General features: G+C 35.7%; 2 protein-coding genes across 2 annotated transcripts; both read left to right on the top strand.

Moving 5' to 3' along the window:
* Positions 1-266: 266 nt before the first annotated feature.
* On the top strand, positions 267-6,713 carry LOC104700673 (V-type proton ATPase subunit a1). Its single transcript, XM_087458177.1, has 18 exons — positions 267-698; positions 1,077-1,121; positions 1,767-1,889; positions 2,033-2,140; positions 2,365-2,478; positions 2,564-2,737; positions 2,849-2,986; positions 3,264-3,371; positions 3,500-3,607; positions 3,690-3,838; positions 4,103-4,256; positions 4,675-4,835; positions 4,942-5,148; positions 5,244-5,427; positions 5,533-5,616; positions 5,699-5,898; positions 6,001-6,060; positions 6,139-6,713. The coding sequence occupies exons 1-18, from the start codon at positions 555-557 to the stop codon at positions 6,341-6,343; spliced, it is 2,466 nt and encodes an 821-aa protein (XP_087314303.1). The 5' UTR covers positions 267-554; the 3' UTR covers positions 6,344-6,713.
* A 939-nt stretch (positions 6,714-7,652) lies between these two features.
* On the top strand, positions 7,653-13,569 carry LOC147941014 (uncharacterized). The gene is made up of 13 exons (XM_087457959.1): positions 7,653-8,005; positions 8,344-8,443; positions 8,982-9,109; positions 9,204-9,354; positions 9,453-9,562; positions 9,739-9,822; positions 9,910-9,958; positions 10,055-10,146; positions 10,437-10,569; positions 10,720-10,799; positions 10,879-12,266; positions 12,674-12,787; positions 12,884-13,569. The coding sequence occupies exons 2-13, from the start codon at positions 8,351-8,353 to the stop codon at positions 13,336-13,338; spliced, it is 2,877 nt and encodes a 958-aa protein (XP_087314085.1). The 5' UTR covers positions 7,653-8,005; positions 8,344-8,350; the 3' UTR covers positions 13,339-13,569.
* Positions 13,570-15,566: the final 1,997 nt, after the last annotated feature.

The raw sequence follows: 15,566 nt of genomic DNA, 5'->3' as shown, positions 1-15,566 counted from the left end.
TTTTTAGGTTTAGTTTCTCAAATTCATTTTTAGGATATAGTTTTGAGGGATAGAGTTTAGTATTTTGAATTTAGGATTTAATTTTGAATAATTAAGTGATGCTATTTTTGAAATTTTAGAGATGTTGTGCTGAATTTGGAAAAAAAAACTTATTTTGGTGCTATTTTTGAGAATCTCCCTTTTTTTTTTTATCTAGTGTTAGTAAATGTTTATGATTATTTTTGCTACATTTAAATGTTTATGATTATTTTTGCTACATTTATTTTGTGTTTAATTGTATTAACCGATCGAAAAATTAAAATTTCCACTAGAGTCTTTAACCCGAAGAAAAGTGTATTTTTATTTGTTATTGGAGAAAGCCAAATCCTCGTTTTCTCATGGCAGTTGTCGACGGGAACAAAAACTGAACTCCGCTTCTAAGATCTTCGACGGAGAAACTTCAGATCTGATCGGAGATCGATTTCAAATTTCTCCATTCTAATTTCTGTTTCTCGAGAGAGTGAAAAGCGAGAGAGCACAACAAGGAAGGAGAAGAAGAAGAAGAAGAAGGAAACATGGAGGAGTTCTTAGATAAGTTGCCGCAGATGGATCTGATGCGTTCGGAGAAGATGACGCTTGTTCAGCTTATCATCCCTGTTGAGTCCGCTCACCGCTCCATCACTTATCTCGGCGAACTCGGACTCTTGCAGTTTCGCGACGTGAGTGTGTTTTTAAAACTCAGATCCGTCTTCTTCTCTTTACGAATCGATCGAATCTGTTGCTTTTTATGCTCGTAAATTCTCGGTTTAGGTTGATTAGAATTTAGTGAGGAGTGAGGTGTTTGATCTCACAATGTTGATCCGTCTCTATTGTATGCTGATGCGTTACTTCCACCGCGAGTGGACATGCTAGTGATCATCTTTTGAAATTGTTGAATGTTTTATGTGGAACTGGGATGAACTTGGTTCGATTGAATGTTTGGATTTAGGATTAACGGATCTCCCATTGGTGTTGGAAATTGCTATTTCCTCCCCAAGTTTTAGATTAGCTTGTAAATTCGAAGAATCTGACACTCTGTATCTTTGTTTTCTTAACAGCTAAATGCTGATAAAAGTCCCTTTCAGCGGACATTTGCTAATCAGGTATCAACTCAACGTTCTATATAACTCTACTACATTCGAGCACTGTTGTATGGGATTCAATACATATTATTTTCTTCTTTATTCATATTGTGGGACTGGTGGGAAATTTTGGCTAGATTTAGATATATATGGGTCAGTAAAAACTTTGTAGAGACATGGTGATTATTGTATGAGGATTTCGTCGTGAAGAACTTATCTCCATCTGAGTGTCACCAGTAATTTTGTTTCAAAAGTTCCTAAGAGATTTGTTCCTGTACTTTTGAAGTATAATTCGTAGACGTATCTTGTTGTTTGTATTAGATCAACTCCCACACAGGTAGATCTTGATTACCAGGTCATAATTACCCACAGTGAGAAACCGGACTTAATGCTCCATCGTCAAAATATTGGTTCCTTAGTCATATGTTTTCCTTCCATATAGTCTGTACAGTTTGGTTTGAAAGTTCTAGGAGCTTGATATAGCTATATATATGGGCTATGCATTACTTGATTACTGGCCTGAAATATTTCTTCGTGATACAAATTTATCATGACGATACAAAATCCTATAAATCACATTTATAATCGATATCAAGTGATACGTGTTGAAAAATCCTCAGGCACAGAACTTCTTTGCTTATGCAAATTCTTGGGAACTTTTAACAGGTAAAACGGTGTGGTGAGATGTCTAGGAAGCTGCGGTTTTTTAAAGATCAAATTGATAAAGCTGGGCTAAGATGTTCACCACGCCATGAAATAGAACCGGATATTGAACTTGGTGATTTAGAGGTCAGAATTCGATTTTTCAATTCTGTTTTGGTTGATTTGTCTTTTTTTTTATCTATTGTAATGCCAATTTTACCGGGGGATGAGACTTGCTTTTTTATGACACTTATACTTTTCTTTGTATCTTCAATTGCTTTCTCCTGCAGAGACAACTTGCTGATCACGAGCATGAGGTACTGGAAATGAATTCGAACAGTGAAAAGCTTCGGCAGACATATAACGAACTCCTAGAATTCAAAATAGTTCTTCAAAAGGTAGGGAATTTGCCTTTCATTCTCAGAATTTTATATGCAGTAATTGGGAAATGTTTCGTTTTTCTGGTTTTCTCCTCCAAACTACCTGAAATTTTCTGTATTAGTTGACAAGGTTAGCACAGTAGCTGTTCTTTGGTTTTCTTTTAACTTTTACTTGCTAAGGCTTACGCTCATCGTCCTCTGTTTATGCTTGATACATTGCTTTTTTTCTTACTCCTTTTCAGGCAAGTGGTTTCCTGGTCTCAAGTAATGCACATGCAATTGGAGAGGAAACAGAACTACATGAAAGTACCTACTCAAATAACGGTTTTATTGAGACTGCCTCTTTGCTTGAGCAGGTGATTGCATGTTAAAGTTTTCATTTTTCTATTGTTACCTGGAATCTCATTATTTTTACTAAGATAACAGTTATCTTATTTACAGGAAATGAATCCTGGACCCTCTAGTCAATCAGGATTGAGATTTATTAGTGGAATCATTAACAAAGACAAACTTCTTAGATTTGAAAGAATGTTATTTCGTACAACAAGAGGCAATATGCTTTTCAACCAAACACCCTCTGATGAGGAGATCATGGATCCTTCAACATCAGAAATGGTAATATTGATCTCTAAATTTTTAAACAGCATAATTTCTCATCTCCATGATAATCATATACTGTTTCAGTGACATGCGTATTTACTAATTGGTTTTGTTTTGTGCTCGTAGGTGGAGAAAATTGTATTTGTGGTATTCTTTTCTGGGGAACAAGCAAGGACGAAAATATTGAAAATATGTGAAGCATTTGGTGCAAATTGCTATCCTGTCCCTGAGGATACGACAAAGCAGAGGCAGCTTACGAGAGAAGTAAGTTGGATATCCAAAACTTGTTCCTTATTCAGAGAGAGTTATTTCAAGATAGTTCTATGCACTTTTTGTAGAACGATTCTTGTGAGTTGATTTCATCTTGTTCATATGTTTTGTTGCTGATTTTTGTATCCAATCATATGCGACTGTTAGTTTCTCTGTCACCATATGTTATCTCTAGAATACCAATGTCTTATCCTGATCAGCAGTGCCTGTGACTATTAGTTCGAGCATCACACTATGTTGTTCCTGAAATATCAATGTATCTCGTGCATAGGTTTTATCCCGACTCTCGGATTTGGAAGCCACACTAGATGCTGGAACTCGCCATCGGAATAGTGCACTTAATTCTGTTGGTTATAGCTTGACTAATTGGATGACGACGGTAAACATTAACATCTACAATTAGCTTTTTTTTTCTCGTCTGAATTATAAATTTAATTAAGTATATGGATGATTGTATGGTCCATACAGTATGGCACATCCTGATTTTTGCTGCCGTTTTACTGCTAGGTTCGGAGAGAAAAAGCTGTTTATGATACGCTGAATATGCTAAATTTTGATGTAACCAAGAAATGCCTTGTTGGTGAAGGTTGGTGCCCCACATTTGCTAAGACCCAGGTATCTACAACGTTTTTTATCCCTTTTACATACTTGACTATCATTTCCTTGCAAGTGTAATTCATCAACAACTTATGTGCAGATTCATGAGGTCCTGCAGCGAGCCACTTTTGACAGCAATTCACAGGTGGGCGTTATATTTCATGTAATGCAAGCAGTAGAATCACCTCCTACCTATTTCAGAACGAACAAACTTACAAATGCATTCCAGGAGATTATTGATGCTTACGGGTTAGTTCCACTTTTGACCGTTACCTGGTACTATTGTAATGTTCCATGAGAATTAAAAAAACGTCATCATTTAGAATCATGTGTTTGGTCCCGTGCTTCCCTCATGATACATACATGATTTTAGAATATCTGGCTACTTTCTAACAAAGCTGAACTTTCTTCATTCTGTATCTTCTTAATCAACTTATTTGTTTGATTGCATATGCCGCTTTGTTTATGCTGATCACCATTCGATTTATATTTGACTTAATGCTTACTTGACAGTGTTGCGAGATATCAAGAGGCAAACCCTGCAGTTTATTCAGTTGTCACATATCCCTTTTTGTTTGCTGTTATGTTTGGGGATTGGGGTCATGGTCTATGCTTGCTGCTAGGAGCGTTGTATCTTCTTGCTCGTGAAAGAAAGTTGAGTACGCAGGTACGGATGTCACCTAATTTTTGTTGTATTAGTTTGACACCCTATCAGTGACGATATTGGCTTTGAGCATGAGATGTTTACTCCTCAAATTTAATAAAACATCCATAACAATAGAGTTTTGTTTTCTTTCTTGAGTAGCTCATATATAATTTGTACCTGGTTTTGAAGTGAACTTCAGCTTCTGCATTTTTGTGTTCTCAGCTTGTGATGCAATTTTCTGTGCTCTTGGAGGATTTTTGTTTTCCAAATGAGAGATGGTGAATTTTAATTATTTAGAGTTGCTATAGAATATACGGCAAATTGCACTAAGTTTACCGTTTTACACTAGGATAAAAAGAACTGATGTAGTGTGAATATCATTGGCCTTGTGTAAAATTCCAATCTACGTGGTATGATGTTGTGTGTCTATCTTTACCAGAAACTTGGAAGCTTTATGGAGATGCTTTTTGGAGGCCGCTATGTAATCTTACTGATGTCACTATTTTCAATATATTGTGGGCTTATCTACAATGAGTTCTTCTCTGTACCTTTCCACATCTTTGGTGGCTCAGCTTACAAATGCAGAGATACTACTTGTAGGTATGTATTATGTTTGAATCTCTGATGTCTTTAGTAAGGAGTCATGTCGTTTTCTATATTATTATTATTCTATTCGTTGCTGATATGCTTATTGGTTTTTATCCAGCGATGCTTACACGGTTGGTTTGGTCAAGTACCGTGATCCATACCCTTTTGGCGTAGATCCTAGTTGGTATGGAAGTCGCTCCGAACTGCCTTACCTAAACTCTCTTAAGATGAAGATGTCTATTCTGCTGGGAATTGCACAGATGAATCTGGGACTGATATTAAGTTTCTTCAATGCCCGCTTCTTTGGCTCTTCATTGGACATAAGGTTTGTCTTCCTTTTTACTTTATCTTTCGAACCTTCTTTATTCTTTCCTGTACTAAAACCACCGGGACGGCTATTTCTTTGTGATATGTCATCAGGTATCAGTTTATACCTCAGATGATATTTCTTAACAGCCTATTCGGCTACCTTTCACTGCTCATCATCATCAAGTGGTGCACGGGATCTCAAGCAGACTTGTATCATGTAATGATCTACATGTTTCTGAGTCCCACTGAAGAACTTGGAGAAAATGAGTTGTTTTGGGGCCAGCGTCCACTTCAGGCATAATTTTTCCTCCATAAATTTTCTAATATCCAGTGCTACATTGGTTCTTTGTTCCTTCCTTGCTCATCTTGACACTCACACAAGATATACTATATTCCGCAGATTCTGTTATTGCTTTCGGCATTCATCGCGGTCCCATGGATGCTTTTTCCAAAACCCTTTGCCCTCAGGAAAATTCACATGGAGGTAATGCTATCACTGCATCTGTTTCATTCACTAATCAATTTTGGCTCTGGGCTTATCAAAGGGATGAAATTTTTTTCCCCAGAGGTTTCAAGGTCGAACTTACGGGGTTCTTGGTTCTTCTGAGGTGGATCTTGATGTAGAACCAGACTCCGCTAGAGGAGGCCATCACGAAGAAGAGTTTAACTTCAGCGAGATTTTTGTACATCAATTGATTCACTCCATAGAATTTGTTCTAGGTTCAGTTTCTAACACAGCATCTTACCTACGTCTTTGGGCTCTTAGGTAAATTACCAACGTTTCCGCTTTTTTTCAAAAGGTTTAGTTAATCCTTCCTACCTGTTTCTAATATGGTCTTGATACAAATTTTTTAATTTGGCCTTACAGTTTGGCTCATTCGGAATTGTCGACAGTCTTCTATGAGAAAGTTCTTCTTCTTGCCTGGGGGTGAGCAGTAGTTTTAAGTTACATGTTTAAACGTAATATGTCACTGTCATTGATAAAAAAAATTGCTCTTGCAAACAGGTATGAAAACATATTGATCCGGTTAATCGGAGTAGCGGTATTTGCGTTTGCAACAGCGTTTATACTTCTGATGATGGAAACACTAAGTGCATTTCTTCATGCTCTGCGTCTTCACTGGGTTGAATTCATGGGGAAGTTCTTCCATGGAGATGGTTACAAGTTCAAGCCTTTTTCTTTCGCTTTAATCTCAGATGACGATGAATAAAACCGTAAAGTCCTCAGCCATTTGCACATCCCACTTTCCCAAAATCTTCCCCAAAAAATATATATATATATATAGAAGAAAATTGGCTTTTTCCAAAACCCCCAAAACTCATTATACGGTAACTCCTCTGCTTCATCTTTTTTTTTTTTTTTTTTTTAAACTCTTTAACCGAATCCTTCAAATTGGTATTTGTTATGCCGTAGTAGTTAATGTCAGAAGTGGACAAGTTAGATCACTTTTCGAGTGTTTTTCTTTATCACTTTTCGAGTATTTTTCTTTTCTTATTTCGATTTTAATATATATATATATACATACATCCCTGTCATGGAATTTTTGGAGGTTTGAGATATAAATGAAATTTATGGAACCATATGTAGGCAATCATTTTTGGAGGTTTGAGATATAAATGAAATATTTGTAATGATGAGTAATGTGCATAATCTCTCGGCCTGCCATGAATGTGCTTCTCTTAATGGAACAATGGATGATTTTAATTGACTGAGGATGGATACTGGGAGTTTGCTACGAATAATAATAATTTAAGTTATTAAATTGGAAATTCGTGTCAAAGTTTCGTTTGTATGAAGTATGAACGAACAATAAGCAAATCAGAACATCAGATAATGGAATGCTGCTTATTGATGAATGAAACAATGTTCTAAAATAACATAGTTAGTTTTGGCAACAAGCCTTTGGCGCAATGTAACTTCCGGGCTTCCAAAAAAAAAAGGATGAGAAGCGCGACAGAAGGATAGTTGTAAGTTGTAACATCAAACCTTTAGGTGATTTCTTTTTTTAAATGGATAAGTAAATCTCTTAATGAGTTTTAGATAGGATCAAGTCAAAATCTAAAATTTAAGTGATTAAGATATGAATTTATCGCCGTAACAACTACCAAACTCACCCATGTCACAAAACAGGTCCAAGTCGTGGAGACACAGCTCTCTACACAAAGTGTTTCAGTTAAATCCGGACTTGTGTTTGTGTTTTAAACTACAAAAAAAAAACAAAAACAATTAATAAACCGGACTAAACCGGCCTTAGTGTTTGTGTTTAAAAACTATAAACCGAAAACAATTACTAAACCGGACTAACTGTTTTAACTTTTAACCACGACTAAAATTGATAATTTATCCAGTCAAAATTAATAAACCAAATACATCTGAAAAAAAAAAAAAAAAGGTAGAAAACCTAGAAATGTGACATGTTAATGCACTTTCAACGTGAAAAAATAACTTGCCGTCAATGAGAAAAAAAACATTGAACTTGAATAAGATAAATTAGGTATAATAATAAAAATAATGATATTATATAGAGAGAAGAGTATCATTAATTGACAAAATTGAAATTTGACAACCTTTGAAAAAGAAAAAAAAAAAAAACACCAGCCATTGGCGAACAAAGGTTTAGCCACACACACACACACACACAGAGAAAAGAGAAGAGTTTTTTTAAAAACCAGTTTTTTTTTTTTTTTTTTCCGTCTCTTCCTCAAAATCTTCGATTCTCCTCTCTCTCTCAATCTCTTCTTCTTCTTCTTCCGCAAACAACACCGTCGCTTACTTTCTCTCTCTCTCTCGTATCTCACCACCGAATTCTCCAGTTCGCATTTCCTCAAACCCTAACGTACGGATTAGGGTTTTTGTTTCGTTGATTCCAAAGGTACGGACTCACAATTTCCTCCACCAAATTCTCAGTTTTTTTTGTCTTCTTCTCTAAGAGAGTCTCTCGTCGGAATTTGGAGTGGTTAAGGTTTTACATTGCTGTTAATAATCTTTTCAAGGTTTCTCTGAGAGTTGGAACCACAAAAAAAAAAAAAAAAAAAAAAAAAAAATTGTTCCTTTTTTGTGTTTTTGGTTTAGGGATTTTGTTTTCAGACTTATGGACTTAAGAGTCTATAGTTGCTTTAGTTTTCTCTCTTTTTTTTTTTTAATTAATTGGAAAAATTGTGGGTTTTTTATGTTCTGATTCTAATAATTGTTTATTAAATCTTTAATTAGGTAAACGATGAATGAGAAAGGAGAAAAGACTTGTCCTCTCTGTGCTGAGGAAATGGACTTGACTGATCAACATCTTAAACCTTGTAAATGTGGCTATCAGGTTAGATAACAACCTACCCCTTCATATGTGGCTTACCACCAGACGTTGTTTCTTTGTCACTGTTTTAGCCGAATGTGTTTTGTGTTCTTGGTTTATTAGTCTGAAATCATTTCCAGTTTATATGTTTCTTTGAGGGTGTTACTTTCAATGCAATTTGCTATGAGCAGTTTGTTTCTTTTTTGCATATTGTTTTTCAGTTTAAATACCAAATAGTCATGAAAAGAATTTGAGCTTCTGTTTAAACTCTTTAGGACGTATATATTGTTTACACATGCCTCTGTGGAACTGTGTTCTGTTGGAAAGGACCATGATTTGTAATCTTTTTAGATCTTTTTCTTTTAACTGTTTCATCTTGGTTGACCTACATTGGTATCTTGAGAATGCACCCTTTGTTATTATCGATGTTTAAGACTGACATTACCCATTCTTATCTTGTTTACCTGTTCGTTTATGTTTGATTTATTCATTGCGCCACTGTGGTGATATATAATCTATAACCCTTTTTTTTTTTTAATGTAAATACCTGTGCGTTGTGCAGATATGTGTTTGGTGTTGGCATCATATTATAGAGATGGCTGAGAAAGATAAGACAGAGGGTCGCTGTCCTGCATGTCGTACCCCTTATGATAAGGAAAAGATTGTTGGGATGACATTCAACTGTGAAAGGTAGTTCTGAAGCTGAAAGCAAGCCTTTTATTTTTGTTTCTGTTAAAACTGTAAAGAACTTTTCCTCCTTTTTTCTTTTCTAATAATTCACCAGGTTGTTTGCTGAACTTAACAATGACCGGAAAAAGTCACAGAAAGTGAAGTCTAAACCTTCAGAGGGAAAGAAAGATCTAACTGGTGTGAGAGTCATCCAGAGAAATTTGGTTTACGTTATGAGCTTGCCTTTTGATCTGGCAGATGAAGATGTAATTTTAAACAGCCTAACTTATCTCCTTTGCACTCACATTTACTTTGAAAAGAGATCACCTTTTCGTCTCATTAATCTGGTTTTTTATGTATGCAGCTTTTTCAGCGAAGAGAATACTTTGGTCAATATGGAAAAGTCGTTAAAGTAGCAATGTCTCGGACTGCAGCTGGGGCTGTCCAACAATTTCCAAACAATACTTGCAGTGTGTATGTATCCGAATTTCCTTACATATTCTAATAGTGGTATCTAGGATGTACTAAATATTTTTGATTCAATATAGCTAAGCAGAACCTCCTTTCTTTTTGTGGTCTGTTAGACATGTTAAACTTCATTGAACTAACATCATCATTTCTTTTTTCTCCCCAAAACTAAAATTTCCCAGATATATTACTTACTCCAAAGAGGACGAAGCAATTCGATGTATCCGATCAGTACATGGATTTATTTTGGATGGTAGAAATTTGAAGTATGTGATGTTTCCGTTTTTTCAAAATTATTTATGTAGGTTGTGGATTCTGTGGTTCAACTTCTAATATTTTTTGGATGGCATTAGGGCATGTTTTGGGACCATGAAGTATTGTCATGCGTGGTTGAGAAATATGGTAATCAGATATTTTCTTGCATTCGCTCACTAGTTCCCTTTAAATACTTAAATACAAATCCAGTTGTGTTTCATGGATGCCTTTTTGTTTCTGCAGCCTTGCACCAATGCCGAATGCCTTTATTTGCATGAGTTTGGTGCCCAAGAGGATAGTTTCACAAAAGATGAGACCATATCAGTGCACATGAGGTAAATTAACGTCAATTATCTTGATTATGCTTTGCCTTCTCAGTTAAATGAAATAGATTGTGTTTATTTCTTTCGGTAATGCTGGTAGTGGGCTCTGTTGGTGAAGTATAATTTAATTGACCTTAATACATATTTGTAGATGCAGATGTGAACTTGTTCAGTAGCTGGTTTTCTTTTAACTTTCATCTGTTATGAGGCTTGGAAGAGATTTGATATTGCATCAGTCCTTTCTTCTGCTCTATATGTTGTGCTTCGTTGGTGGTTATCTGATTCTCTTGCTGTTTCAATAGGAGAATGGTTCAAGAAATTACTGGTTGGAGAGATAATTCTATGCGGCGCTCAGGGAGCATGTTACCTCCACCAGTTGATGAGTATGTTGATAATGAGTCTAGCACAAAAAAAATTCCAAAAGTTGTTTTGAATGTAAGTTGCTCGCTCTTCCTGAAGCCTCTTGAATTTGTTTCTGCTGTCAGTATATTCATATGCTGTTATACTATATGAGAACTAGATGTGTTTATGTATGATATATTCTGCTTTTGGTTTCTTTCTTTTTCGCCCTTTTCTCCTATGCAGAATGCACATATTGTCGCTAAAAGTTCTCCTCCAAATGACAGCAACAGTCAGTCTGTTACCCTTCCTGCCGGAGCCTTGTGGTACACTGAATTCTTATGATAGTTTTTTTTTTCAATTGGTGTACCTGCTTTGTCTGAGAAACTTCTAACGGTTTTTCAGGGGAATGCATTCTTCAAGCCAGTCTTCAGTACCGAGTACACCATCTTCTAGGGAACCCTTAAGAGAGAAATCTGCTACAGTTCCATCTGCAGTTGCAACAAATCCCTCACAGATGTCTTCATCTTACAGTGATGAATTAAAGAAGCCAGCATTAGAGGATAATCGTACTGCACATGGAAATGCTTTGAAACCTCAAAACCTATTGGATGGTCAAACTGATTTTCCTGAGCTGTCCTTGTCTAATAGGACCCAGATCACTAATAGTAGGGAAGTAGTCTCTGCCAGTGTGGATAATAGTAGAGCTATTAGTGAGCCGTCGGATTGTACAGACTTTCCAGAACATACTTCTCAGCCTTGTAAATCCATGGTGTCTAATGGACACAAAATGACTAACAGAAGAATACAGAGTGTATGCAGCGATGCTGTGTCAGTGGCTGCAAATAGTGTTATAACAACAAGATCTGACAATTCTCATCTCAATCATGCTTCTGTAAAGTTGTCTCATACAGAAGTGTCCCAAGACCATCTACAGCGTTGTGTCAATGAGCCTAGAGAAGTTCAGCCATTACGGAAGTCTGGTAGAACTGACACAAATGAGGTTGTTGTCTTGAGAGCAGAAGTTAATGCAGGTACTGCTTTGACGTCTCAGTTGGTAACAGATCGGTATCCTGAAGCTGAGGATGATATATCATTGTTCAATAGACAAAGACTCAAGGATCCAGAAGTTCAGCCCAGTGGTTTACTACGCACGCTAAATTGTATGCAGCCTTGTTCATCCCAGTATAAGGCTGAGCATGATGAAACCAAGACTGTGTGTGGATCCTCCTATTCTGAAAGCAGAGGAAGTAATGTAGCACCCATCTCACATGGATATACCGAGATGCCACTTAGTAAGCCCAATCATTTGAACGGCAGTCTTGACCATTCTATTATGTTTCCTGACAAAGCAAAGGACACACAGCCAATTGGAAAGTGTTTCGTTGAGTCACAAGAAAATTCTAGGAATGAAATAGATGAAAGAATAATTGCAGATATAATGTCTTTAGATCTTGATGAATACTTAACTTCACCTCATAACTTTGCAAAGCTATATGGGGAAAGTGAAGAAGAGGCCAGATCTCTTAAGCTAGCCAGTTCCAGTAAAGTTGAGGATTGCCAATCCCGGTTTTCTTTTGCAAGGCAAGAGAATTCAAAGGATCAAGCTTTTGCTTCTTATAACTCCTTCAACCAGATCCCACCTGGCAGTGACTTATACCAGAATTCTACAGAACGACAGAGTGCCAATATGGGTATGTTTGGGACGTATAATGGTCTTTCATCCGGTTATCTTAAGGGAATAGATTATGTCACACAAAGGTCCACTCTGCCCTCATCCTATAACCCTACTTGTGAGTGTTGATTTCTCATCCTTCTAACCATTAGCTTCTAGACTTCTATGTAGTTTATATATTCTTATCTCATGTGCGTAATTATGCTGCAACAAACTGTTTATTTCGAGTTGATGGTCGTAAATTTGGATTTTCAAACACTGTCTAGTCCTGATCAAGAAATATTTTTGTGATATCATGTGCTAGTTCAAGCGTATCAGTATGTTAGGTGTTGAAACTGAATCTATTGGCTCTTGTATTTGGCATGTCTCACTGTTTGGAGTTATGTGTTTCTTGGTTACGGAAATATTATGCTTCCCGGATATTTTCTTAGGCACGTCTTACAAGCATGTCCGCCAGAGTGCCTACAAATTATTGGGATTGATGCATTGTGTAATCTTAATCAATCCTTTGTTTTTGTCTTGTAGCTGTTCCAAGAAGTCCGGTTTCAGCACCACCTGGATTTTCAGTTCCAAGTCGGCCTCCTCCTCCAGGCTTCTCCTCAAATGGGAGAGAACATCAGATTTTTGATGGTATTTCAGGTTAGTTTATAGTTCTATAAAGTCGATTGGGTTCTTATGATGTATCACATATGTTGGTGCTAGATAAGTTGGAACTTTTGTTCTCTTTATTTGTAGGAAATCATCGGTTTGCTGATTCAGCATCACTAGGTAATCCATATCAGCAGTCACTACCAATTGAAAATGTTCAATTTGTGGATCCTGCTATTTTGGCCGTTGGTCAAGGCTTTGAGAATGGAAGCCTAGATTACAGATCAAACTTTCAAGGAAACGCAAACATGTTTGGAAACGCGGCAAAGCTCCAACAACACCAACAAGCGGTAATGCAGAGTCCTTTATCTACACATCAAAACTGTCGATTTACTGATTCACTGGGAATGGCACCAAGGCTTATAGTTCAATCTCAAGGCAATAACATACTGTCTAGAAACCTGGCCTTGCCTAATCTTAATGGTCACTGGGATGGGTTGATGATGAGTAATGAGATCCAAACTCGAAACAGACTCCAAAACGAGAAACTTGTTGGGTCAGCAAATTGGATCCCCGGTTACAATGGGACGTTCAGGATTTGAACACCATTTGTCAGAATCAGTGAGCTTCTTGGTCTGCCTTTGGTCTGTGACTGATAACCATCATCAGTCTGGTCCCTTGAATCCTCTTCTGGTTACTTAGAAAGGTGGTTGTAAAAAAAGCTCTAGGAAGGTTTTTATTGGTTTATGAATTTTATAACATTTCCTTTTGGTTTTAAAATGTCAAATATGGATTTTTAGAAGGTTTCATAAGATTTTGTCTTTCTCTCAAAATTTGCATATCAAAACCAAACTAATTAGTCGACTAGTTAACATGGATCATGCCAAAACAGTTAAGATAAACACTTATTAAATAACACTAAATGTGCTTTTGTGTTCTGGCAAAACATATGAATTAGTAAACAAAGTGAGATGGTTTGTTTTTTTCTTAGTATTCTATTACCCCAACAAAATCCTATATTAGTTTAATGCAAGATATTTTATAAATTTGCAAGAGACATCTCCCCTTTGATTCGATTACACAATAAATAACAATTTGTTTTTAAGGATTGGACCCATTATGTTTTTCACAATCGTCTCACGTTGTCTCATTTTGTGCCACTAAAAAACTACAATTGTTTATATTTAGGATTCTTCCGACAATGTAGGTCATCATTCGTATTTATTTTCCTTTTATGCATTTGTTGCCTTTGTTCCTCCTGCTGACTACCTTATATACCCTACGCAATTTCATACTAGTACATGCTTAATAATAAATCTCCCATCGATGTATATTTAGTACCCGGTCTGCTCAGAAATTGGTCATTTACTCATCGTATTTAATTTGATAGAAACTATTCCTTATCTTTTTTATTTTTGCTTCCCCAATTTGCTTGAGCGTAGAAAACGTTGTTACAATCTGTGCTTTCAGATTTTGTCGTGTCCACAATTCACGCCCTTCTATAGTTTGGATGGATTCTTCTTACTATAGTACTTTTGTATTACCCTCATTTAGTCATTTAAGGTTTATGTGCTTTAACTTTTCATGGATAGTGCTACCATCTATTGGATTTATTTTTATAATCCTAGTTAGAGTACTAGGTTAAAAAAAATCGCATTCCGCTTCAAATTATCGAGATATTAATAAGATAAGATCTAAATTTTTTTTTTAATTAGATTTAAAAGACCGTAAAATATAAAATAAAAATTTTGGTATTACACGATTTAACCATATTTTTCTCCATTTCAAATTAGTTATCGTTCAAGGTTTTTCACACATATTAAAAAGTACTCTGTATTTAATTTTTCTATTTATCATAGTTAGTGTATTTTATTATTTGATATCATCAATTAATAATAAGTTAAAAGAATATAAATAAAATTGAAAAACCTGTAAAAAAAACTTTATTAGAAACATAAAACACGAAATATACAACATCAAGATGTCAAATCATTTTATCGGATATTAAATTAAACCATTAAACTTTGGTTCATTCTTAATTGAGCTAGCCCAAATATAGCCAAACAAACACAATAGAGTAGTGATCTTCTTAAGAAAATTAGCGACAGACTAATCCTTTTAATGTGAATGTCAGTATGTGACTCCACATGCACATCATAAGAACAATTCTTTGTTCGATCAATGGTCAAGTTAAGATAGTGGTATTCCTGTTTTATTCTAAAAGAAGGATAATAATATTGTTTAAAGAAACATGTGAGTTTTTAGATTTACTGATAAAGGCATAGGATACGAGTCATAGCCTCTCATAGGAAAGGACCATTTTTGGAATAATAATTTAGTTTCTTAAGACATCACATCTTTTTTCTTTTCTTTTTTTTATAACCAAAGACATCACATCTTACTGAATGAATATCATTTTACATTACCCCGAACGGTAGATAGACTTAGAGATTTGATTTGACAGAACAGGAGGGATTGGGAATCTCTCTCTTATTTTGCTTTCAGCTTGACAATTGGTATAACAACTATCACAACAAAATATCTTCAAATTTTTGTTGACTAATACAAATATATCCTTTAAAAAAAAATTATTTAGAACGTTTGGCAATATTTTTTTTAATCAAAAAGACTATCTTCTTTTGGGCTTAGGACCTTCTTTCTCTGGTAATGTCTTTCACTAGGTTAGAGAATAGAACTTTCGACTGGACAACATTTCTCTTTTTGCCGCTTTCACCCTGATTATCATTCTTTGTTGGCCTTTTAGCTTGATTTCGATCTTGTTTTTAGGGTTTGTTCAAAGTTCATCTGCAAAGTTTGGTTTTCTTTATTT

Source organism: Camelina sativa, chromosome 7, assembly GCF_030686135.1.
Source record: "Camelina sativa cultivar CO46 ecotype springtype chromosome 7, ASM3068613v1".
Classification (NCBI taxonomy): domain Eukaryota; kingdom Viridiplantae; phylum Streptophyta; class Magnoliopsida; order Brassicales; family Brassicaceae; genus Camelina; species Camelina sativa.
Note: the sequence above shows the minus strand (reverse complement) of the source record. Positions and strands in the feature narration are given on the sequence as shown.

Bases quoted from the DNA above. Each gene is read 5' to 3' on its own strand.
- LOC147941014 (XM_087457959.1), top strand. From the start codon at position 8,351: ATGAATGAGAAAGGAGAAAAGACTTGTCCTCTCTGTGCTGAGGAAATG. The intron at 9,110-9,203 runs GTAGTTCTGAAG...ATAATTCACCAG, and splicing joins ATGACATTCAACTGTGAAAG to GTTGTTTGCTGAACTTAACA. The intron at 10,800-10,878 runs GTACACTGAATT...ACGGTTTTTCAG, and splicing joins CTTCCTGCCGGAGCCTTGTG to GGGAATGCATTCTTCAAGCC.
- LOC104700673 (XM_087458177.1), top strand. From the start codon at position 555: ATGGAGGAGTTCTTAGATAAGTTGCCGCAGATGGATCTGATGCGTTCG. The intron at 1,122-1,766 runs GTATCAACTCAA...AACTTTTAACAG, and splicing joins AGCGGACATTTGCTAATCAG to GTAAAACGGTGTGGTGAGAT. The intron at 5,428-5,532 runs GCATAATTTTTC...TATATTCCGCAG, and splicing joins GGGGCCAGCGTCCACTTCAG to ATTCTGTTATTGCTTTCGGC.